The sequence below is a fragment of the Protopterus annectens genome, chromosome 11.part0, assembly GCF_019279795.1.
Source record: "Protopterus annectens isolate FY-2018-M chromosome 11.part0, PAN1.0, whole genome shotgun sequence".
In the NCBI taxonomy this organism is placed as follows: domain Eukaryota; kingdom Metazoa; phylum Chordata; order Ceratodontiformes; family Protopteridae; genus Protopterus; species Protopterus annectens.
This window is the reverse complement of record NC_056745.1, coordinates 1,390,036,208-1,390,060,837: the sequence shown is the minus strand read 5'-3', so window position 1 is coordinate 1,390,060,837 and position 24,630 is coordinate 1,390,036,208. Positions and strand designations below refer to the sequence as shown.

At 37.5% G+C, this 24,630-nt stretch overlaps 1 protein-coding gene across 2 annotated transcripts in view; it reads left to right on the top strand.

Moving 5' to 3' along the window:
- Nucleotides 1-24,630, top strand: part of DOCK4 (dedicator of cytokinesis 4) — a 3,006,016-nt gene that overhangs the window by 2,741,619 nt on the left and 239,767 nt on the right. For both annotated transcript variants that reach the window (XM_044088673.1, XM_044088674.1), the window contains one exon: nucleotides 17,615-17,734. In XM_044088673.1, coding sequence (XP_043944608.1) covers nucleotides 17,615-17,734 — 120 coding nt within the window. The remainder of the gene's footprint in view (nucleotides 1-17,614; nucleotides 17,735-24,630) is intronic.

Sequence of the window (24,630 nt, the reverse complement as noted above, 5' to 3'; positions counted from 1 at the left end):
AAAAGAAGTAGGTAAAAACACAAGTACAGTAAAAGCAGATGAAATTTTTTTTTTTTTTTTTCTGAACAAGTGCTGAGATCAAAGAAACAGATTTGAGTGCTGAAACTAGAAAACTGGCTAGTTACAAGATAAAATACCAGGATTTGCAAATAGATATGCAAATAGAAGTGAGAACAAGGTGGAATAAAAATATCCACATAGTTCCAATAGTAGTAGAAGTGTCATGACTAGTAAAAAAGAATTTACAATCCTACTTAAATATGCTGCCAATAAATGTACCATCAAATGAACTACAGGAGGCATTTCTGGGCACATTACCAGAGCTGAGAAGAGAATTCTTGGTTAACATCAAAGATTAAAACAATACTAATTTCATGAACTCTAGTCCATTCCCATCATGGTATTAGAAACCCAAAACGTGGAAAAATTAAACCTAGAATAGAGTAAGAAAAGAAAAGGATACGGCATGGATAGTTTGGAGGCACTGCCTTGTTGAGGGAAGAGTCAGACAGAATGATGGAATTAAACAGGAAAGACAAATGGAGAAATGGTGGCATAGGCAGCAGCAAGAAGAAAAAAAAATTCAAGACAGACCTGAAGAAATAATATTTTATACTGAAGGTGGTGGGGACCTAAAATGCACTGTTTGTGATAATGGTACAGTAGCATTACGTTAAGCTAAGGGGGTCAAACATACCTAGGATGGGATTATTAATGTAAGGTTGGCAACTATGTAAATTAGCTATTCTCAAGACCATTTTCTGTTACTTCTTGATAAAATAACAGAGGTAAATGAATTGGCTGATGTTGACCAAATGTCCTCCCCCTTGAAGAAGGTGTCTGACAGTGATGGCACCAGTGGATGTATCATTTGGACTATATTTCATAGAATAACAAATTGTCAGCTGAGATGCTAAGGCATTGTCTTCAACACAGATAAGACATAGGCTTGCTTTAGCTTAAACCCTTAGACATTCATACAGTCATCGATGCCTTGCAGCATGCTTTTACATGTGTATCCTTAAAGCCAGAGCCCCAATCCTTTCTCCTAGGAAGTCTGACTAATTCTACAAGGCTGGTAACTCCATTGAATATATTGATATAAAAAAACTTACTTCAAATACAGCTGTGATGTCCATGGATTCCAGCAAGGGAAAAGCTTGACTCCAACCAACTCTGTCCGCTCATGATTGGCAGTGGAGTTTTATGGTGTTGAGTTGCCAGCCCGGCACCCAACCTTCCACAGAAGGAACACACACACACACACACACATGCCTAGGGCCAATTATAGAGTGTCCAATCCACCTACAGCATGGCTTTGGGATGTGGGAGGAAACCGGAGCACCCGGAGGAAACCCACGCAACCACAGGGAGGACATGCCGACATCGCACAGAAAGCACCCCAGCCGTGGATCAAACTGGAGAACCTCTTGCTGTGAGGCAGCAACACTAATAACTGCTGCACCACCACAGCCACCCTAGAAAGGTGGGCCCTCTTGGGGAAGACGCATGTTACACTGATTTCAGCCTTTCCTCATTGTGACCCCCCCCCCCCACACTCCTCTTTTCCTTGTTGCTAGGAAAGCAGTTTCTTAAGGGATTCTTGCACTTGAGGTCCACTAAAAAGAATCCAATCACAACTGCATTATGGAGAAATTAGTTTTGCCACCATTTTAACCAGCTGCTTGTGTTTACAATGATGGCTCGTTGAACTTGAGTTGAATATGGTTGCCTTATTGTGAATGCTTTTCAGTTTGACGTAGTTTTTGATGCAAGGCAAGTATAAGGGATGTAACCATAGAAAAACTTGGAGAGCATGATTAATATTGACAGCCTGGACCTAGAGGAATGGCTGTAAAAGCATCTTATTTGTTAACAAAGGCTTCTTATTTGAAAATGCCTGGTCTAAGAGCAAGGAATGTTCTGTCCACTATATGTCCTGACACACCTTGGAACTAGTCATGTAGTGGTGACTGAAGCATTGTAGATAGTCACATGTTTGTGTTCAGAAGTAGAAGGGAGTATCATTCCAACTGCTGTAGGACTAGGAAACCAACCTGCACCTTCCTGTGGGCCACTGGGTTACTCCTATTATATATGGTATGACCCTGCCATGTGCATACTGCACTGACTTAAGAACATTGCAGTGTTCATTGACAAGCTTACATAAGGGTTGAATAGGAGTGATCTGAAGACAGAAATATTGGGCACACCCTTGTCACTTGTGCATTCAAAAGAGAACTGTCACCTTCATGTAACTTAAGTACAAAACCAGCAGATGGCATTCATGAGCCAGAAGGGCAACTTGTTTGTGAAAAAGTTATACATTGCTAATGGTATCAAAAGCTTCATATAAGTTTGAAAACAGCTGTAACACCATCTAGCCATGCTTGGGTTATCCATTTTGCAATTACAGATGGTTACTTTGGCCGTACTGGCTGAAGATAGTCTTTTGAAGCCCAGTTGGGAATAAGCAAGTATATGTTTTTTAAACACACAATGTATAAGTGTTACATTATTCACAACTATAATGATACATTAACTACATGGTTTAGTATGACTCATATATAATGTTAATACCTATTAAACCATAAGCCTAATTTACTAAGATGATAAAATCTGCATATGAAAAGAGAGCCTCTTAGATTTTCCTATGTAGAATGATTTACAAACTGTACATTGTGCTAAATAAATAATATTGATACTATTGCAGTTGGCCTCAACTTGAAATCTATATTCCCTGCCATTTACTGGATGTGTAAAATAACCTATAATATCAGTTGTGTCAATCAGCTGCAGTGGTACAGCGGTAGCATTGTTGCCTCATAGCAAGAGGTTCTCCTGTTCGATTCATGGCTGGACTGCCTTCTGTGTGGAGTCTGCATGTCCTCCCTGCAGTCCAGTGGCCTCCAAAAGACATGCGTGGATGGGCGTGCCTTTGCTGAAGGTTGGGCGTCGAGCTGGCAACTCGGCACCATGAAAATCTGCTGCCAATCATTAGCGGACCAGAGTTCCGCTGTGGCGACCCCTAACTGGGAAATGCCGAAAAGACAAACAAACAATCAGTTGTGTCAATACTTGACATAGTTTCACAGTATCGCCCCCCCCCCCACCAGAAATGGTGCAAAGAAGGAGAGGAATATTTACATATAAAGAAGACATTCAGAAGTTTATCAGGGGGTGTAGCATATCTGATTTGTGTATCTCATGCTCCCAACTTTTGGGAGATAGAGGTGTATTACTTAAAAAGTCATGTAGACAATTAATTATAGGTAGTACAAGGCATTACATAGTACGCTGCCTGTGACTGAGTATGCTGCCTTTGCTACTGCTGTGATACGTTTCTAAATGTCTACTACAAGATAAGATATTGAAAGAGAGATTAAAATAGCCATATAGGTGCAGACCTCTTACAATAAACACACAAAAATATTCCCAGGGATTTAGTGAAATCCTCATCACTCCTGCTGATTGGACAGTGCTGGTTGGTGAAGCAGCTCAATAAAAAAAAAAAAGTGATTCAGAGACAGGTATTCCTGCAATGAGAGAGACTTTATTATTGGCCCATTACCATGTCTCTGAATAGAACAGTAGCATTGTCCAACTTGGCCATGCTAGTGTCCTCCATAGCAACCCATACATTGTATTAGTACAGTCACCTCCAATACATACACACACATAAAAAACACATACAGACACACATGCCTACTCTGAGGCATTCATATATACAAAAAGACACACACACTCACTCAACTGCACTCATAGAATCCTTCAACAATACATTTGCACACAAAAACCAACAAATGTACACACATCCAGCCTCTCAATTCCATACGCCCCATGCAACCATCCAGGTACAGACAGGGACAAACACATACAAACAGTCTTGTACCTCCTTCTTGTCCCCACAGACACACACACACATACACACAGACACCAGAGCCCCCCATCTGCGATGAACTTACCCATAGAAATGAATGAATGATAGCCATGTTTGGACAACAGTCACTTTTTTTTTCTCCTAGATTACAATTTTACTCACCAGCTGATGCCTTGAAACAAACAAATCAATCTGCTGAGCAAATCAGGGGCCACAGACATTTGTGGGAGATAGCACATGCATAATTGCCACTCCCTCAGACTGCTTCATTAGAATACAGAGTAACCCAAAAGACCGCTCTGTGCATTGAGTTCTCACTAAGGGAAAACCTCACTGGTAGAGTAGTTAATGAATCAGAAAGTATTAACTCAATACAGATACCTGCTAAGTCAAGGCTTCCACATCTCTCCTTTTCTAAGCCTTTCTGAATTCCTGAGATTTTGTATCTTGAAATCGAATTCACAGTCCAGTAATTAGCCCAGTTTCTGGATGAAGGAAAAAGGAAATCATTCCAGACAGTACTTATCATGCCAGTGTCCACCATAACTGTCATTTGTTGTTCATGCCTACAATATTGGAGGCAGTAGCTACTTGTACTCTTTGGATCAAGGTAGCAGCCAAGGGGTGCCAGGCAGAAATGTGATACTTTAAAGACTGAGACTCAAGGTCAGAATCAGCAAGGTGTAATCACTGTTAAATACATACTAATACTGGTATCATAGATAATTCCTCTTACTCTGAGGAAGCGTGATCTCAGACCTGGGAGATGTAAAGAACAGGAGTGCAGGGGCACTAGATACCCACCCTTCCTGGCAGTGTTATGAGGAGAAATTGACGCTTTCAAAAATATTTTAGAACTGTTATAGAAAGTTTCATTTGTTTCTGCTGTTTGACTTCAAGCTTGTAATTTTGTGATAGCACTTTTCAGTGATGGCTGATTTTTTTTTTCTTTTGACACGTATCTGCCATGGGACCAAGTCTGTCTTCTAGTCTCGTGGGAGATGTCAAAGATGTCTTTTTTGGGCATAAACAATTTCCTTGGTGATGATAAAGGTTCTATTTGGAAAGGGAAATAAACTATTGTGTCACTACCGTCTCCCAACATCAACCCCCTCCCTATCTCCCGAAATGCCAGATAACTGAAAGTTATTATGCTATTTATATGCCCACAGTCTTTCAAATAATCAGCTTTCATGGACAGATTATTGTGTTTATGGCAGTGTATTATTTATTTATTTAAATTTGTTAACCTGGGTAGAAAAATTATCCCTCTAAACTATTTTCTGGCTCAGACTGGGACAGAATATAAAAACGGTTTGAGATCCATTCATACCATAGTTATAAACCTACAAAACTTTGTTAGGCAATAAATGAGTCATTAGTCAAAATATTAAGTAGACCAAACCATCTTCACAAAGCTGTATATAAAAAGGTGATGATTGTAAGTCCAAATTATTTACAGTTATTTGCAGTATTTACTTAAGCCTGTGTTTCTAACTTTAATATTTAGAAGGTGTGCTCTGATAAAAAATTTCATTTTAAATAGACAAATCTCTAACAGCACTTGATGTCGTTGCAAACTTGTTTTAGTTAAGCAAAACTCCAAGCAGTTTTGAGCTACTAGATGGCTTGTATTCACCAGGGAATGACAAGATCGTTTCATGACATATGCTACTTATACAACATGATATTCTAGAAGCTTCCTTGGGGATTAGATATTATAAAATCATGACAGCCATTTTCGATAAAGTAGGTCATAACTAAATAATCTAACAGCATTCATGGTTTCACATGTCTGTATAACTTTGACATTCATTCTTCTATTACTGTGTGGTAGTTATGTAAACAAATCAGTATGTTAGTGCATAGTATTAATCAAAGTAAAATAAATAGAGCTTCGTTCAGGTATGTGAGCCATTTAAATGGAGTGCTGCTGAACTACTGGACTTGACTACTTTCCGAGATTGGATACAATCTCCTGTCCCAGGAAGAACATCACAGTGTTGGGAGGCCATAACTGACTTTGAAATTGAACCATTTTCTCAGGCTATGTCATATTTTGCATTGGAGTACTGAAAAATGAAAAAATCAGATATGGGTTGGGAGGGTGGCCTAATGGTTAAGGTGTTTGCCTTACAAACTCAAGGTGCAGGGTTTGAGTCTCACAAGGGATAATTGGCTAGGCTTAAAATGGCTCGCAAGGGCAGTTAGCTTAGTACTAACCTATGAACAAAGTAGTACACCTGGCCTCAGAAATGCATGTAGGAATGCAGTAAGGAGACTTACCATTATTTTAGAAATAACCTGAGCAAATAAATAAACCCACTTGATGTATGGCAGAATGTTAATTAATTAATTTATTTATTTTACATCTGTTTACTGGGAGGGTCCAACTGGACATGAATCCCATTTTCAGCGGAGGCCTGGAGAGAAAGGCTCCACAAAGGTAAGTACAGAAAATGCAATACACAAGTTGTCAAAGTACAAGAGAAAGAAAGAAGCTGGTGCCTGCTAACACTGTAAAATAAGCATAGAATAAATATACGTTGTAAAATAACATTATGTAAAAATATACAACACAGTTGTAGGGCATTACTTTCAGTTATATGGTTACATTCATACAGTGGTTAATACAATAAATGACAAGATATTTGAGTACAGAATATAGAAGGGAGCTGATTGTAGGCTTGCGCAATAAAATCAACATAGGAAGCTTCCCAGTGTCTGAACAACTGGATATCCAGGACCTGTTTAAATGGTCCTAGAGGAGTTTTTTTTTTTCTTTCAAAAACATTTTTATTTTGTTTTCATTATAAACATATGCAAATGTACATATACAATAAAAATAACAAAACTATTTACAATATTTACATTCATCCATGATAAACAATCATTTTATCCATAAGAAGTTATCAGTATTTGTTCAAAAGGTTTTCCAATTTTTGCCATGTTTTTTTTTTTTTTTATGAGTAATGTTATGAGTTCTGTAACAAATGGTTTGCAGTTCCTTTTTTACAAACAACTTTTGCTAAATTAATAAAATCTTGCCATGGTAGCTTTGCTGCTGTTGGTGAGGTATTTTCTACATCTTTACTGGGTTCCAAGTTTTTTAAGGACTTTTTTATTGTCTGTGCAATATGCATATCAAATTTCATGTTGTGATCAATAATAACTCCTAGTAGTTTAGTGTTTTGGACAGGTGTGATAGGGTTATTAGCTGAATATATTGTGAATGGTGGTATGGGGTCTGAGGCTCTTATGGGATGGAATATCATTAGATTTTTTGGGGGGGTTAAGTATTAGTTGAGAGTAGGCTAAACAGGTTTCAACAGTAACAAATGATTCTTGTGTCAGTTTCTGGAGTTGAGGGAGTGATGGGGCAGAACAGATTACCGTGGAGTCATCAGCATACTGGACTATTCTGGCATGCTGGGTAGATTTGTGAATTTGGTTGGTAAATATGTTAAAGAGGAGAGGACCAAGGATGGATCCTTGTGGGATCCCCAAGGTGACAGGTAGATGAGGAGAAAGGGAATTTTGCCATTTTACTGCTTGTTGGTGGTTAGATGGATAGTCTTGAAACCAGGCTAGATTGAAGTGGTTTAGATTATGATCGGAGAAGGCAGTTAGAAGTTTGGGTTGGGAGACCATATTAAAGGCCTTGGAGAGATTTAGGAAGACAGTGGAGACAAGGTTGCCATTGTTACAGTATTGATTTACAGTATTGACAAAACTGATCAGGGCAGTGGTAATACTATGATTAAGATGGAATCCATGTTAGGTGTTGGACAGCAGTTTGTTACTAAGGAGATAGTTCATTATTTGGGAATGTATACTTCTTTTGAGTATCTAAGGCAAGGGCGATAGGATGGCAGTTGGGTGGTAGTTAGATCATTCTAATGAGTTACCCCCTTTGTGAAGTGGTATTATATGTGCAATTTTCCACAGATTAGCAAGGAGACAGGATATGAGATGGCATTAGCTGCACTCTTGAGGTATTCTGCAGGTAATTTATCAGCAGCTAGGGTTGTGAGTTTAAGTTTACTCAGATATTTTTATATTGTGCTAGTAGGGACAGGTTGTAAGGAAAAGCTGTTTTGATCTACAGGTGAGGATGATAGGCTTGGATATGTAGTAGGAGATTTATTATTAGTGAGTGCTAGAATGGATTTGGTGAAGTATTCGTTGATCTGAGTGGCAATATTATTGGTGGTGGTATCAATATTTGGAGTGGAGTACTGGTCTTTCCTGGTTGCAGGATTTTATTGATGGCAGCTCACAACTTTTGTGGGTTAGCTTTTGGTTTAGTTTGGATGCCTCTAGAGTGGTTGCTTTTGTCCATCCTAATTTTTTTGGCTTTGTTCCTTACTTCCAGGTGTGTTTGACTATTAGTTTGTGTTTTATTGTGATGTCATGAGTCCCATGCTTTATCTCTTTGTTTTAGAAGTAGTCGGGTATCTTTGGTAAGCCAGGTGCATAGTTGGATTTAGTTCTAACATTTCTGATGGGGCAAGCTGATTTAGAATGTTAAGGAAAGAGTTATTGAAGTATTATACAGTACTATCCAGGGAGAGAAATGAGAGTAGTCTCCAATTTCATCAATGTAGTGCAGATATGAAGTCTTGGGTTTTGAAGTTCTTTGTATGTTAGATTTGGAGGATGGTGGATTTTATTGAGTTTGCTTGTTGTCTAATTACATAGGTGGGAAGGTGATTGCTGAGGGTGTCCGGGATGAAACCAGAGAGGTAGGATAGAGATGGCCTACTCTGGCTGTGGATTTTATTAACTGAGTGAAGCCATGTAGGTTGATGTGGTTGGTCGATGGGGTGAGTTACAGGAGGACCAGTCAGTATTTAAGTCACCCAGTATGATTGTTTCTTGGATGAGGTTTTGGGATGCCCAGTCTAGAATGGATTCTTCTGCATTAATGTTGTTGCTAGGAGGTATAGGTACCAATTTTATGTAGTTGTTTTTTTTAATTGAATTTTAGCTTGGTGAATATTTTTTTCATCATTATTGCATTTTGGTGGGTTGCTGTCTAATATATCAATGGTCAGGCTATTTTTGAAGTGTAGTGCAATACTGCCACCTCTTTTGGATGTCGTGTCTTGTCTAAGAACATTATACCCAGGGAGAACAAATTCATTATCATTGATTTGTGGTTTTAGCCAGGTCTTTGTGAGAAGAACTATGTCAGGGGAGTAAAGGGCCAGAGAGGCATGTAGTTCCGATATTTTATTCATTATGCTTCTAATATTTATGTTAAGTATTAGGAGGTATGTGGGTTTCCTGGGGGGTACTAATGTTATGTGTCTGGTTGCAGGGGGGTTGTTTATAGAGCCAGGATTTGGGTGTATGTCACCACTGATTAAGAGTTGGGATGCTATGTGAATGATAGTTTTTAGATACTTTGCTATAAATGTGTTGTATTTTGTGGAAATGTGGGTAATTAATTCATACGGGGGTAGTATGAATGAGGCAAGGTCAAAATTTGAGAGGTTGTAAATAGTTGGTGATAGTGATAAAGTTGGTTTGTCTTGTGTAGGGATTGGGCAGGTGGGGGGTTTAGTTTGAGACTTTGGGTTACTAATATGATAATAGGAGGTAAAGTGCGATTTAATAACGAGGCTTATAAATTCACAAAAAAGCTCACACCAGGTGTAGTGCAGCAAGAAAAATTGTAGTCCAAATTCAAACACAATGCAGCAAACAACAGTGATGCAGCAAACAGAGATAAATCCAACTTTGAACTCCAAGTTTAATCCATATTCGAAACGTAAGCGCTTTCATCCCTTAAAACATTCATCAGACAAAGTACTTTACATTCAGCTTCCTTTTAATTGACTAGAGTGGTAGACTATAGACTCAGATCATACACCAATACTACTTGTATTAACTTCAAAGTTTGTGTCTATATTATATTCAGTGACACCATACGACCTGTGGCGACCCCTAACTGGGAAAAGCCGAAAGAAGAAGAAGATTAAACTCAATTGTATTGATTTTCTTTAAGAAATCCCATGAGAAATCCAATGAGTTGACGTATAATGAAGGTTCAAATTTTAACAAATAAATAATTCTACATCTTTTTTAAAATTCACACATTCTCTGAACGATAAGAAAATTGATTACCTTGACACTTTACTTAAAAAAAAGACTTGGAGCATAATAGATTTACAGCTGAAATATACCGTAAAGATGCATATTCTAACATTTTTTTACACTATACAAGCTGCCATCCATTCCACCAAAAACAAAGAGTCCTCAAGGGGCAATTTGTAAGGGCAACTCGTATGGTGTCATTAAATGAATGCTTTTTAAAGGAATGTAGTAATTTGAAGGAAATGTTTTTGAAAAGAAGTTATCCATCCGACTTAGTGGAAAACATCACTAATGAAGTAATATAAAAAAGAGCAAGTGGACACTTTGTACCCTTGTTAAATTCTGAACGTAATGTCGACACAAATTCTGAAGTTAATACAAGTAGTATTAGTGTTTGATATGAGTCTATAGTCTACCACTTTAGTCAATTGGATGTTGAAACAATTGAAAAAGGAAAGGAGTTTAAATCATGTTTTCTAATCAGTTTTTCCACTGATGTATACTTTATAAAGGACATATTAGTGAAAAATTGGAAACTTTTAGTATGTGAAAGGGATATAAAAGCAATTCTAGGTGATAAACCTACATGTTTGTTCTTGAAAGGACATAACATCAAAACACTACTTGAACATTAAAAAGAGGCACAATGTACAGGGTACATGTACAAATGTGGGTCCTGTAAATTTTGTTCCTATATTTTAGAGGTTAATGAAGTAAACATCAACGGAATAAAAATCGGGAGCAGATTTTCTTGTACCCCTGAAAAAGTGGTGTTTTGTGCCCTTTGTGAACTATGTTCATGCTTTTACATTGGAAAAACAGAGCGCAAACTCAAAAACAGAATACGTGAACACCTTAGGAATATCACGGACTAATGCCCACTTAATGCACTTGCTAAACATATAGGGCAACATAATAAACATAAATTCAAGTTTGTTATATTAGAATCAATATCTCCCTCAGTTAGAGGTGGAGCATGGCCTTATTTACTGGAGAAAGCAGAATTAAGTTGGCAAATCCGACTAGACTGTATTCATTGACCAGGCTTGAATGACAGCCAGTCAATTTCCAGTTTATTAAAACTTAAAGCTTTGGAAAGATAAAATTTGTTATTGCTGAATATTAAATGTATTTAATACCTAAATTATTTATCAACACATTCAGTAGGCTAGAATTTGATGTCTTAAATATTCTTTTTGCATTTTAGGATTTGAAAACAACTGTTTTCATGTTTAGATTACATGACATACTATAGTAATATTTATGTGATTTTATAAATATAACTTTTTATTGTGTTGTATTTGTATAGCATGGCATTATTTGTGTGGTTTTATGCATGTAGTTTCTTACTGTGTTGTACTTGCATTTAAAAAAAAAACAGTGGTCCTTTAAAAACTTTTTTGTAGATTAATGGAGGAGAGGAAGTGAGGTCACAAGTTTTACCTTTTAAAAGGAAGCTGAATGTAAAGTACTTTGTCTGATGAAGTTCCTGTATTAATGTTTTAAGGGACGAAAGCACTTACATTTTGAATTTGGATTAAACTTGGAGTTCAAAGTTGGATTTATCTCTGCTTGCTGCATCACTGTTGTTTTCTGCATTGTGTTTGAATTTGGACTACAATTTTGCTTGCTGCACTACACCTGGTGTGAGCTTTTTTATGGATTTACTGGTTTGCTGTCTTTATCTTCTGTTCTTATAGTGAGGCTTATGACTATTTTAAAAGTTGGGGACAGCATTTTGTTCCGAGAAGGTAAGGGGATCCAAACAGAACTTATATAGATATGTTATAGGAGTGGATAGGATTTAGGTAATGTTATGTTTATGGATGGTGTATTTGGAGTAGGGAAACTTAGTGGGGGGGGGGGGTTGGTATAGAGAGTACAGAATATAGTTAATGTGTGAGGGATGGAAGTGGGTGTGGGAATAGATGAGACTGCAGTGAGATAGAGGCTAAGCTGTATTTGGATGACAGTGGGTAGGGGAGTGGCTTGTTACTTTTGAGGTAGGAGTGACAGTGAGGTTGTAGGGGAGTGGCTTGTTAGTTTTGAGTTTGGAGTGAGAGTGAGGCTGTAGGGGAGTGGCTTGTTAGGAATAAAGGTCAGGAGTCTGGGGGTGGGTAGGAATGCGGGTAGGGTAGGAGAGCAGAATGGGCTCGAGTGGAGCGAGGGCGAACGGAGCGGGCTGGACCTGACCCACCGTAAATGACCTATCAGGAACTATTAGTAAGGTAAGTTAAAGTATAATGTAGAGAGAGATTAGAGTAATGTGACCAGGAGAGGTTAGAATTTTTTTTTTTAAGTTTAAAATGGGAGCTTAGGGAGGAAGGAAATTATAAGAGTTTATGAGAGTAGAATGAAATGAACAGAGCAGTTATTCAGAAGATAGGGTTGATTAGGCAGACTGGGAAGTTAAAAAAGAGGGTTTAGCAGCATACAATATTCACTACTGTTTGGTTCAGTCTGGTGATGTGTAGTAGTAACTGAAGAGGGAGAAAGAATACAGGGTTAGAGAGAGAAAATGCACTTTACACTGAATTAAATAGTCTGAGAGTACATGAAAGATTTTGCTCTGATTGGTGGGGGAGGAGTAACATAGGCAATTGTACAGAGGCTATACTATGCTAGGAATGGCTATGCAGTACATTCTTACATTCAGTTTGTTGCAGAAATTCAGGAAATGCGTTGGTCGGGGAGGGGTAACATAGGCAGTTGTAAAGAGACTATAAGCTGCTAGGAATGGATATGTAGTACATTCTTACATTCAGTTTGTAACAGAAATGCAGGAAATATAGAACGTTCCGTAAAAAAGACCTAAACATTCCACAGTATCATTGAGTTCAGTGCAAGTACATAACAGGATGTTCCTTAACAGATTTTTTGTAACATTTGTCGCCTCACAGTTCAGTAGCAGTTAAAACAGCATTTATTTAATACATATATTATGCACCATTTTCTATAACGCTAGCAGGATCTGTTTTCATAGAACTGTTTAACAGCTTATGAAGTCTTGTGTAACTATCAAATTCTGTGCAAGACTGTGCAAATGTTTACTTTAGAACAGTAGTTAAGGATAATAGCTACAAAAAAAACACAGCTGACATCAAGACATTAATTCAGGATAGTAACATCAGCAAAAACACAATCCAGCAGTAATTGTTCTCAATGAGAAGAGGTATACATACTGTTCACAATCTACTAAATAAGGATATTAGCACATACAAGGCACAAGCCAGCGAGTAATGCCTTTAAAAACCTAACACAGCTGACCTCAGAACAAAATTAAGAATGGTAACTTTAAACAAATTCTCTTGCTAGCAGATCATTCAGAATGGCTATGCCTCTCCCACCAATTCTTTTCTGCTTGCTGAAGAATTCAGTATGAATTTGTTGTAATCCTAGATTGTGCATGTCCTTTCTACATTCTCCCTTTCCGCTTTAATGTATTGCAGTCAGCTGCTTAACTTCTTGCAGGATTTCAGTAATGAAAACCCAAGCTTAGATGGAGTATAACCGTAGGATATCAAGCATTGTATTCCCCATGTCTGCAAACCAGTCACCTACATTTGTAACTTTTGTTAAACATAGATACAGTCCCACCTGACTGGAAAGAAACTGCTATCATACCACCACTCTTGAAGCAGATTAATTTCCATCATCAACCTATTACTTAAACTACCGTGTTTCTACTTCCACTTGTGAAATACTAAGAAAAATTGGTATATACAGAAACCAAAGGTTATGTGAATAAATATTGAATGCGGGAAAGCTATCAAGATTGTTTTACTCAAGCAAAAATGAGCCGCAAAAATCTTTTGATTTTTAAGAAAGACTTGTTAGTAAGCAAACTGGACAGGGTTTGTAGGCTTGTATAGCTTGTAGGTACCATATGTGTGGACATAATCAGAGCTTTTGACCAGTTAGTCATGAGCTGTTCCTTCAATCCATAGTGTCCTTTGGATTTGCCTTTGGCCTTGTCTGTTTTTCTTTCTTTTTTTATCATATAATAAATGCTGAAATGGTGATGAAGGCTGTGTTGCACAGTAGTTTTGGTTTACCACAGGGATGAGTACCAACAGCTCTAACCTTTCTCTACATACTTACTGTTTAAGTTCTATCTTTCTGGTTTCAGTGCTTTAATGCCAACAACCTTCATGGGTTATGCCTTTCACCATCTCACACAGAAAATGAAAGACTGGCTGTGGGCTGATCAGTTAAATGTGAAGTATAGTAAATGTTTCATAATGAACACGGAAAAGACCACAACTGTACTGTCTAGATATCTTCCTACTATGAAATAAATATGTACGATAAGTTGGCCAATTGGGCTTTATGGTGCTGAAAAGATAGATAATATTTAGTGTAACAAATCTAAAGAGTACAAAATGTTTAGCGCAAATTATAAACAGCATGGAACAGACTCCTAATTAGAGTCTAAGGCTAGTACTGTAGCTGTTAACTGTAACTAATAGAATAAAAGAAAAAGAAAAAAGAAAAGATACCAGGGATGTGGTGCTGCTGTGTGTTTTACATGCTAAATCTATAACATATACTAGAATATGCTGACTTTCATAAGCTGCATTTTACTTGCTGTGTTTATTTTAGTGTATACTGATTTGTAACGCACAGTAAAATGTTACATCTCTGAGAGTGAAAAGACATGAGATTAAAAGAAGAAAAATGAAAATTCAGGCAACAAACCTTCTATAGTCTTGTGCTGTACGTAAATGATAAATGGCTGAAAGAAAATTGTCTGTAGCTTGAAATGGGAGATTATAGACATAATAATAAAGAGTTGATGTGTGCATGTGCGTGCGTGTGTGTGTCTGTGTGCGCCGGCGGGCACGTTCATAAGCATCAATGTCTGATCATGTGTCGTAGCAGAACTATTGATGTACTAAAGAAAGCTCTGTACAACCCGTTCAGTATACCAATAGAGTTCTACCTGTATTTAATTCACAATTTATATCCTTCTCTTCCATATTACTAAATAAGTGTGTATGTATGGATTTTTTTCTTTAGCGATTATTTGGAGTGCTTTTACTCTCCTCGCCATAATAATTCCTTGTAATGTCTCTGCTTGTATGGGTAGCCATCTGTAGATTCACAAATGCACTGATTTGGGGCTGGAAAACACTGTCTGCCTAGGAGCAGATCGTGCATTTTTCTTTAGTTGTACAGTGTACTTAATAATGCAAAGAAGGAATAATTCATAGAATGGGTGCATACATGAAGAACAAGTCCAAATGTTATTGAGTCTTGAATTTCTAAATAGCATCCCCATCACTAAACCTACTATTTTCAGAGTGATGTAAGAAAGCAGTAATGACTGACAGCGTAGATATTTTAGGGAAATAATTGACCACTCAAGGATACTGAGTGACCTGACACTGCTAAAAAATCATCCTTTTGGAGATTATTGTTCTTAGAAAATAGTCTCTGTGTTTGCTGTCATTCTGTTGGGTGTTTTGTGTGTATGTGCATGTTACTCATTTCTTTAAGTATAAGATTGAATATGTAGCAGTTGCAGGTGATTGGAAGATGTGATAAGTGTCATTAATATTGAAAGTAAAAATCTGTGCATTTTTTTGTAAACAATAATAATGTGGAACTTTGATTACTATATAACTTTATAATATGTTTGACTTTGATTATATGTTATTGCTTGATGTAGTTTTCATCTTTTTCGGACAATGTCTGGAAGAAAAAAGAAAGTTGGCTTTACTTGGATTGTTATCATTTATCTATATTGTTTGTTTATCTTTCAACATCATGTTTGTTTTTTGTTTTAAAAGAGGTTGTCAAATATAAATGAACTGTGACTCAAAACAGTGGATAGTGACAAATTCATGAACTAAAAGACATATACTGATGCCCCACCCAGTCATTTTTCTTAAGCTGGTTTTGCCAGTGACCTACCTGTTGCCGTTGCATGGGTTTCTTTGGCTGTTCTTGTGTGTTCTATAACTGTTTTAATCTGGATTTACATTTATTCAGTGTGTTACTTTTGTGCAGTGTGTCTTAGAGGGACTGAGTTTGCTTTTGTTACTGTGGGGAGTGCTAGTTCTCTGGACCATACCTCTGAACCTCTTAGGGCAAGGAATCTGGGCAAATCCATAAATATAAGTGGGACAAAGGCCCAAAAATTTGGATAATTTTTAAACATTGCTCTTACAAACTTAGAAAGTTGATAGAATAACAGGTTTGGCATTAGCATGAATTTTCTGAAGTTTATGAAGTCTGAAACTCAAATATCTGTCATTATTTTCTAACTTCAGTCTTTAATTATTTGCCACTAATTTGCCAGAAAACCACAATTTTATCAAAAATGGACCAAAAATATTTGGCAAAAATCTGGACATTCTGTGAAAATCTGCACAGTTGAGAGGTATGCTCTGGATGTATATACATTTTGCACCTCTTTGAGATTGCAGTGCTCAGTTATTGTAAAATATGTTTAATTTGTGCCACAGTCCTGACTTCTGTTTTACTTTGTTTTATTTCATTTAATGCAGATTTTGTAATGTATGTGAATTAGGGTAGCATGCTTAAACTCTTTGATATTGCTTTTTGTTAATTACTGTTTTTAGGGACTTTTCTGTGTTTGGCAGTTTATCTCCCCTAAATGAATTTTGGGGATGGTGGTCATTTGATCTGTGAGGATTGTGTGTCAGTGCCTCAGTGTTCTCTTAATGTAATTTGTCTTCCTGGGAAGGGTCTTGTTTTTTAGAGGGTTGTATGGAGAAATGCTATTGCTTTAGTTTGTCCAGTCTGGTTTTTGAGTTGTACTTTTTCTGTTTTGTATATCTGTCAATGTTCCATCAGAGATTCCAAAGGACTTGAACTTTAACACTGATCAAACAAGTACATACATGTGCATGTTTACATACACAAGCATACACGATTCTTTGCACAGATTCTTAGGACTTTTTATGTACTGGATGCGTGCCATTGTACGTAATTGTCTACTAAATACTCTTCTAAAATGATTAGTAGTTTTTGTACAGTCAGTGCTACTTTGCATTGTTACACATCTGTAATACAACTTTATGTTTGCTTAAAGTGTGTATTTTTTATGATGTGACTGCTGACCAAACATGCAATCATCTTTAGTGCAATAACAAAAAGATCTTTATTATGATTGATAACTCTACAGACTGTTCCCCAGATCTCTCTCTATTAGTTAGTCAGAAGTTTTACATTATTCTGTTTTTCAGAGAGAATAGACATTGTGTGAACAAGCAGTTCCAACTAACATTCCTTAACATTGCCAGTAAAAAAGCAGTCAGTATACACTTGCAGTGTTTGGTGTTAAAGAAGATATCTCAATCCATGTATAAACTGTGTGTCTTTCCCAGAATGAAGAAAAAATGCCCTGGATACTGTCTATGAAAACGAGTATTGAAATAGATTCAGTTATGCATACATGCATGCACAGACATTTAATTAAACTGTTTGCAGACTTTGTATAAAATTTGTGTGTCTGTGTTCATACTTCTAAGATAAACTAGTAAAGGTCAGATGGAATATATTAGTTAAGTCTGAATTTGTTTTCCTTTATCAGTCAGAATGCCTATGAAGATGTAAAATGGCAAATAAGATAACGTCAGAATTGATTTCCTTTCACTTTTTCAGGCTCAGATCCTGGAGTATGGCTTAGCTGTGCATGAAAAGGTTGTTCCTCAGGATATGAGGCCTCTGCATAAAAGGCTGGTGGATCAGTTCTTTGTGATGAAATCAAGCTTGGGCATACAGGTACCTGCCAGGACTGTTTGTATTAACAATTTTATTAAAGAGTTGCATAATTATCCTTTATAACTAAATGCTGTTTTGTATCCTAGGTAGAAAATTATTACATTTATATTCAGAAAAATGGATTTGGCAGAGATGTATTTAAGCAGAAGATAATGAAGCTTTGCATTTTGTGATCTTATCTGCACATCTGTTTTGCAGTGTGGGTGAAAATGATTAGACATATTTCTGTTACAAATGAGAATAATGAAACTTCTAGAAAGCGTAGGTGTGACATTTATGTGGTAGTAAGCACTGCCACCTGCTGGACCTATTGCTTCATTTCATAGTTATTGTTCTAGGAAAACTAAATTGCCAAGAGAACAGAAAGAATAATTGTGTTGGGTGCTCTGTCGATTGGTAGTAGATTAGTAGATAATAGCCATATACTTTTAAGACACTGGATTTGTATCAATGCTTATTCTTCAGTAAAAAATGGATCCATTCTATGAACATGTAAAGGTGATTCCACTGCGCTGTGTGTTTAAAAAGTGGATGGTGGTGGAGTTTGCAGTCTTGTCTAGACACTTCATAAAATAAATATAATTGATAAATAGCAAAATATTCAGAAGAAATGTCTATTAAAAATTACAGATCCCCCTAGTGCATACACATTGTCAGTTATGAAAATGCATGGTAATTAATTAATTTATTCAAGGTTGTTGACCGAGATACTGTACTGATCTACAACAAGCCCATTTCAGACACAATCTGGGAGTTACAGTAAAGTAAGAATGAAATACAGCAGGATAACAGAAGGCAGTTAGGTGTGTGCACTGATAGTTTGATAATGTACTCTTAGCCGAGAATAATAGCAAGGAAATAGAAGTTTGTGATACGTTTCAAGGCTGAAGTCACTTCCTGTCATGTTATACATATGCCTAAATAAGAAGGGAAAAAGTGAGAAAAGAAGCAGAAAGTAGCAACTGAAAGAAATGAAGGGGAGAATTACCGCAAGAACGGGATAATGATAGAGAAAAACATGAATAAATGAAGGGAGGATTACCACAAGAACTGGATGACGATAGAGAAAAACAAGTAGTACTCAAGAACTACACAAAGATGAATATAAGCAAACAACACAGATTTAAGAACAATGAGCTAAATCTGCATTGTTTGCTTTATATTAAACTTTGTGTGGTTCCTGTGTACTACTTGTTTTTATTTAGATGTTGGAATTTGCCAACCACTGTTCCTTTTTCTGTGATCATGTTAGAATGAAAGCATGTGGCTATTGTCATGAAGAAGAATATACATGTAAATGAGTAAAGTCACAGGTATTTGGGTTTTATGTCATGGGGGAATGGATAAATGGAGGAGTCTTCTCTCTCTCTCTCTCTCTCTTGCAGGTAGGACAGTGACTGATATCTGATGTGAGTTAAAGCAATGATTTGATGAAGTTCTGGAGTGAAAGAGTTCTATAACTTTGGTGTACATATAGAGAGGGTCTGTATCACATTGCCGAACTCACAGAAGTTCGAACGATGCAATATCGAACTGTTAAGTTCGAAACCCAAAAAGTATGAAAACACAGAACAGCGTTTTTTTCCCAGGGGAAAAAAACCCTGTTCCGGTACAAAAAAAAATGTGGGGGGCTGTGCCCCCCACACACCCCCTACTTAAATATACCAACTCTGAGATCGCACCATAGTGGAGGAAATAGCAAAGTCGTGAAAACGGCCCACTGATTGTTTTCCCTGGGAGAAAAAACGGTGTTCTGTGACTTCTCTATTTTCGTGTTTTGAACATTTGGGTTCGATATTACAACATTCGGACTCCTGTGAGTTCGACGTTGTAATATAGACCCTATAGAGAAGATGTACTCTTTGGAGGAAAAAGAAAGTCTTGGGCTTGGCTAGCATTTGGGCATCGTTGGATTGCGATAGCAGCTGATAGAAGTTTTCTATGATGGATGATCTATAGGCATTCCATTTACTCTATACGGTGTTTTGTGGATGAAACTGAGGACAAGTAGGTCTGCACATTCATTAATAGGGAGCCATTTTGCACACCAGAAAGAGTGGTGTTCATTTTTAGCAGGTGGTATGAAGTGAAACATTTCTGAGAAGACTTGAAGGGCTTTGAGCTCCTTACTGGAATGTAGGTAAGTAAATAAAGAGCACATATTAGCTGTGCTTGTAGAACATTTTTGTAGACAGCTTGTCTACCATCTGCAGTGATAATGATATTTGGTGACATCCTTGAAGGGCTTGGTTACTCTTAGCCTATATGATGTCAATATGTAAGGAAAATTTAAGATTGGGGTCTAGTGTTACTCATAGATACTAGAAAGAGAGAACTTAGTCAAGTGATTGTATGTCATGGGCAAAGGAAGTAGGCAGTGACAGGTAACTTAGCTAGCTTATGAGGTTACCCAAAAAAGAACTTTGTCCTTTTGGGATTCCCTGTAAGATATATACTGAATAAGCAAGTCTGCAGTTGTGAAATGTATTCTGCAGTTCATGGAGGATAGTGCTGTAGTTGTTACAGGCTATAAAAAAACGATGTCTTTAACGTAAGTAATATTTGATATTTTCAGATCTTATGGCTGAGAGTTGATGAAGATATTGAAGAGGATGGAGGTGATATAAAAAACATGTGGAATACCTCCAGTGCTATGCTGAGGAGGTGAAGTAGACTTGTTATTTTTTATGTAGAAGGCTCTTTTGCAGAGGCATCTTCTGACCCACTGCATTTTGGAAGGACTGAAGCTTGAAAAACAAAGGAAGTGAAGCAGAAGAGTTTAGTTTACAGAACCGAAAGCGGCTCTCTTGGTTAGCATCACTGAGAATATTATGAAATGTGAAAAGGTGTTTGGGTGCCTCTGTGCTTTGTGATTCCATTGTTGGCATATCAGGACATTGTTGTATTCACAGATGAAAGCAGTGACTTGGTTGTATGCTGCTTTCTTAATACCTAAATGTGATAGGAGTGAAATTGGTCAAATGTCAGGGGATGGGGCTTAATTAGCAGGTTTAGTAATTGCAGAAACTCTTGCTTTTTTTTTCCAAATGTCAGGAAATGGTATTTTTCTGAGAAATATTTACAAGGCATAGTGAAGATACCTGGAGGTGATGTGATGTGTCCATATCTTTTTATGAAATGGGCACAGACTGTTAGAGCCAGGGGAGTCATTATTGAGTAAGCCCTACAACAGTGTAGTTATCTCAACTTTGGAAGTTTTCCCTGATACAAAATAGGGGTAAATTAGGTTCAAGAGATTCTAACCTTGAGGTTTTTATTAGGGTGTGAATATTGTAGGCACTGGAAAATTCATCTGCAAAATTGGTTGCAGTAATGTTTTGTTGTGTGGGACAGGTTTTGGTGTGACCGGTCATATAGATGACCTCCTTTTAGGACAGTCTAGGGTTGGCGAAGGTAGTCGAGAGCTTTGGTTCTACAAATTTGTTTTAGCCTTGTTTTGCAGCAGTTTGTAAGTGCTTTGGCCTTGTTTTGCAGCAGCTTGCAGGTGGTGTGGCCTTGTTTTGTAGCAATTTATAGGTGGTGTGGCCTTGTTCCATGTCCATATTTTGGTTTTAAAAATCAGGCAGACATAGTTTGCAAAACTAAATAGTCTGTAGTTATTAAATAAATTCTGCTATACATATAAGTGGCAGACATTGTATACTGTGTATGTAGTAGCAACATTTTCTGTGATTTTTGAGAGTTGAATACTTTTAACCTTGGCAGAGGACTAGACAGTAATCTCCCACATCAAAAAGCTAAGTATAGTCCTGGCAGGTGGAGAATGCTCTGTACTATCAAGAAAACAGTAAAGGAATCTGGTGACATACCTCTCAACCTCTTAGACCAATAAATCTGTACAAAGCCATATGTAAAAGTGGGACAAAGGCCCAAAAATAGGAGGGACACTTTTTAAATATTGCTCTTACAAGCTTAGAAAGTTGATAGAATAACAGGTTTTGCATTAGCATGAATTTTCTGAAGGGTAAGAAGTCTGAAACTCAAATGTCTGTCATTATTTTTGAACTTTAATCTTTAATAATGTGCCACTAATTTGCCAAAAAAACACAATTTTATGAAACATAGACCAAAAGCATAAGGCAAAAATCTGGACATTCTGAGGAAATCTGTACAGTTGAGAGGTATGAAATTTTCGTCTTAAAACTGTGCCCTTCAGAGCAGTTGGGGGTATGGCTAAGACAAAAAGGATTGTGGGCTGTATTGTTAGGTTAGTGAACATCCGGTACCCAGAGGTTATTCTTACATTGGAGATTACTATCCTGATATACTTTATATGCAGGTCTAGGGCCATTCAGAGAGTAAATCATGTGACTTGTAGGTGGCATACTGAGGAGAGCTACAAGGGTGATGGGATGGGAAAATGAAGATCGATTTGTAGTAATAGGAGCATAATCCTTTAGGGAAAAAAGTGAGATGTTTATATGCATTGACTATTCAAAAAGCAGGCAGTGGGGTTAAAACTTAAGTATCAGAGGAAAGTGGGACAGACATGGATTTTCATAGTGGAGACAAGGGTATTTGTTACAACTTGAAATGAGGTAGTTCAAACTAGATTAAAAATATAGTGTCTTTAACCTCTCCAAGGCGGTAGGGGTGCCTTAGCTTATTCTAACAAGGAATAAAGTAATAAGGCAGATAAGCAGTTCTGGGATGGGATGATAGTCTGTGGCAGGATACACATATATACACAGGCACAAGCATGCATGCACACTAACAACCGCTTTAGGAGGATTGACAATTTATCTGTTTATGCAGGAGGAAAACAGAGTACCCAGTAAAAATGGAATGATATGCACCATCTGTAGAGAAGGCACCCCATTTGAGAACTGGACCAGAGACCCAAATACTGCGAGATAGAAATATTAATCTCTGTATAACTGTGATATTACCTGATTTAGTCAAGGGAATGGGGGTTCAGGTCACATGATAGATGCATTTGAACCTGGAATCGGTGTAAACAGGGAAAAAGGAAATAAATCACGATAGTAAATTGTACAGGCATTGACTGCACCATTCAGGCAGATTCCATGGCCTCCTAGTCTTCTAAGATCAGTTTGTTTATAACTGTACATGTTTTAGTTATTCACTACCTAAAGGTCAATCCCTCTAAATGCATCTTTTTTAAATTTAATATCCAAATGCTGGGTTCCACAAAAAATGCTTGACAGCTTTCTAGTATGGTGTGTATGTGACTGAGATGATATCCAAGTTAAAATCATTTGTTTTTAAAAACAAGGGCTGTGTGATGAGGCTGTGTGCTGTTGTCTGCTCCCTGCCTGAAGCAGAATATCATCCCATATTTTACATATTACATATGTTATAAAACTAGCAGTAAGTAACATCCTACAAAGCATACATTATAACTGACAATGAATGTTGTGGTCGCACATTGTCAGTATACTTGGGAGGCACTGAGTTGATCAATGTTTGTGATGTTTACTTTAGGCATTTCGTACACAGACCAACTGAAAGCCCTGTCACTATACTAGGTATCCTACAGACTGCTAAGAGATTACCTGTGTCTGGCATACAAGGCATCTTCTGACCCATTACTGATGGATTTACTGCACATCAGCAAGTCAGATGGCATCAGAAATAGTCTAGAGATCTAAATCTCTTCTGCAACATCAACAGAGTGGTTTGAAGGGACATGTATATCTCGCAGAAGATAACTGTTCTGGAACAGACTTTCCATCAACATAAAACAAAGTTAATCTCTGCCTATATTCAAGCACAACTTGTATCTCTGGATGGGAAACAATCACAGGACTGCCCCCCTGTACTACTAATGGGCAGGGGCAGCTGTCAAATGATCTATGGTATGATCCCAGTTATTCTTATTAGGGGTAATATCTAATTATCAACCATGGGATGGGTAAGGCCAGTCTCTAACCAAATGGGGTAGATTAATTTGAGCACAAAAAGGGAAATCTAGGCTTAAAATGGCCCCCAAACGCAGTTAGCCTAGTACTTACTTATGAACTTGTGGTGCAGTTGCTGTGTTTGTAGATCCTGCAAGTTTTAATTCTTTTAGCTTAAAAAGCCAACACTATGAAAGGTTAATTTATGAGATTATTCAGCCCTGTGGCAAACTCTAGGTTTGATTGAGCTAGTTAGAGTTCCCTGTTTAAATAAAAGGAGACAGGTCCATGTACTCAAACGCACACACATTTCTAGTTCATTATTATTAATGAGTTAGTACCTGCACTCTGGGCCCATCTTAGGCCAGTGAAAGTAGTTATATCCCAGTCCAAACCAGGGCATAGACACACATTCACAATACAGAAGCATATCCCCATCCCTGTGCTGCAGACAGCTATTTTAACATTTTTGTTGCCCCCCCCCTCTACTTTTGTATCACCTAAGCAGCATTTTTAGTTAAATATAAATCAGTTTTCAGCATCGCTTGATCGATACTGATATTGACAATGTTCTTTGGATTTCGGGCACTGTGCCACTACACCTTCTGCATAGCCTCATCTCTTGTACCACCTACAGTAGGCATAAAACAGGGGACCTATTTTGTCCTTTCTGTTTGAATTGGCAACCTCTGTAAAAAAGAAAAAGTTGAACACACTCGTAGACTGGTTGCTTATGCATGCCTACATGGACCATCTAATTTTATGGAGTGCAAACTCTATCAGTTTAGGATATGAAGCCATGGGATAAGAAGAAGGGTTTCTGCTACCTCAGCCATGTATAATTGTCAGACATATGTTATTTCCAGATCAAAAGAGGTGTCAGAGCAGCAAGTGTGGAGGCTTAAGCCACTGGATGAGTAAGGACAGCATATTGACAAGTGGACAGATTGGAGCTTCGGGATCAGTCCTGTTTTATTGTAGGCTTATTATGACTACATGCAGTACTTAGGGATT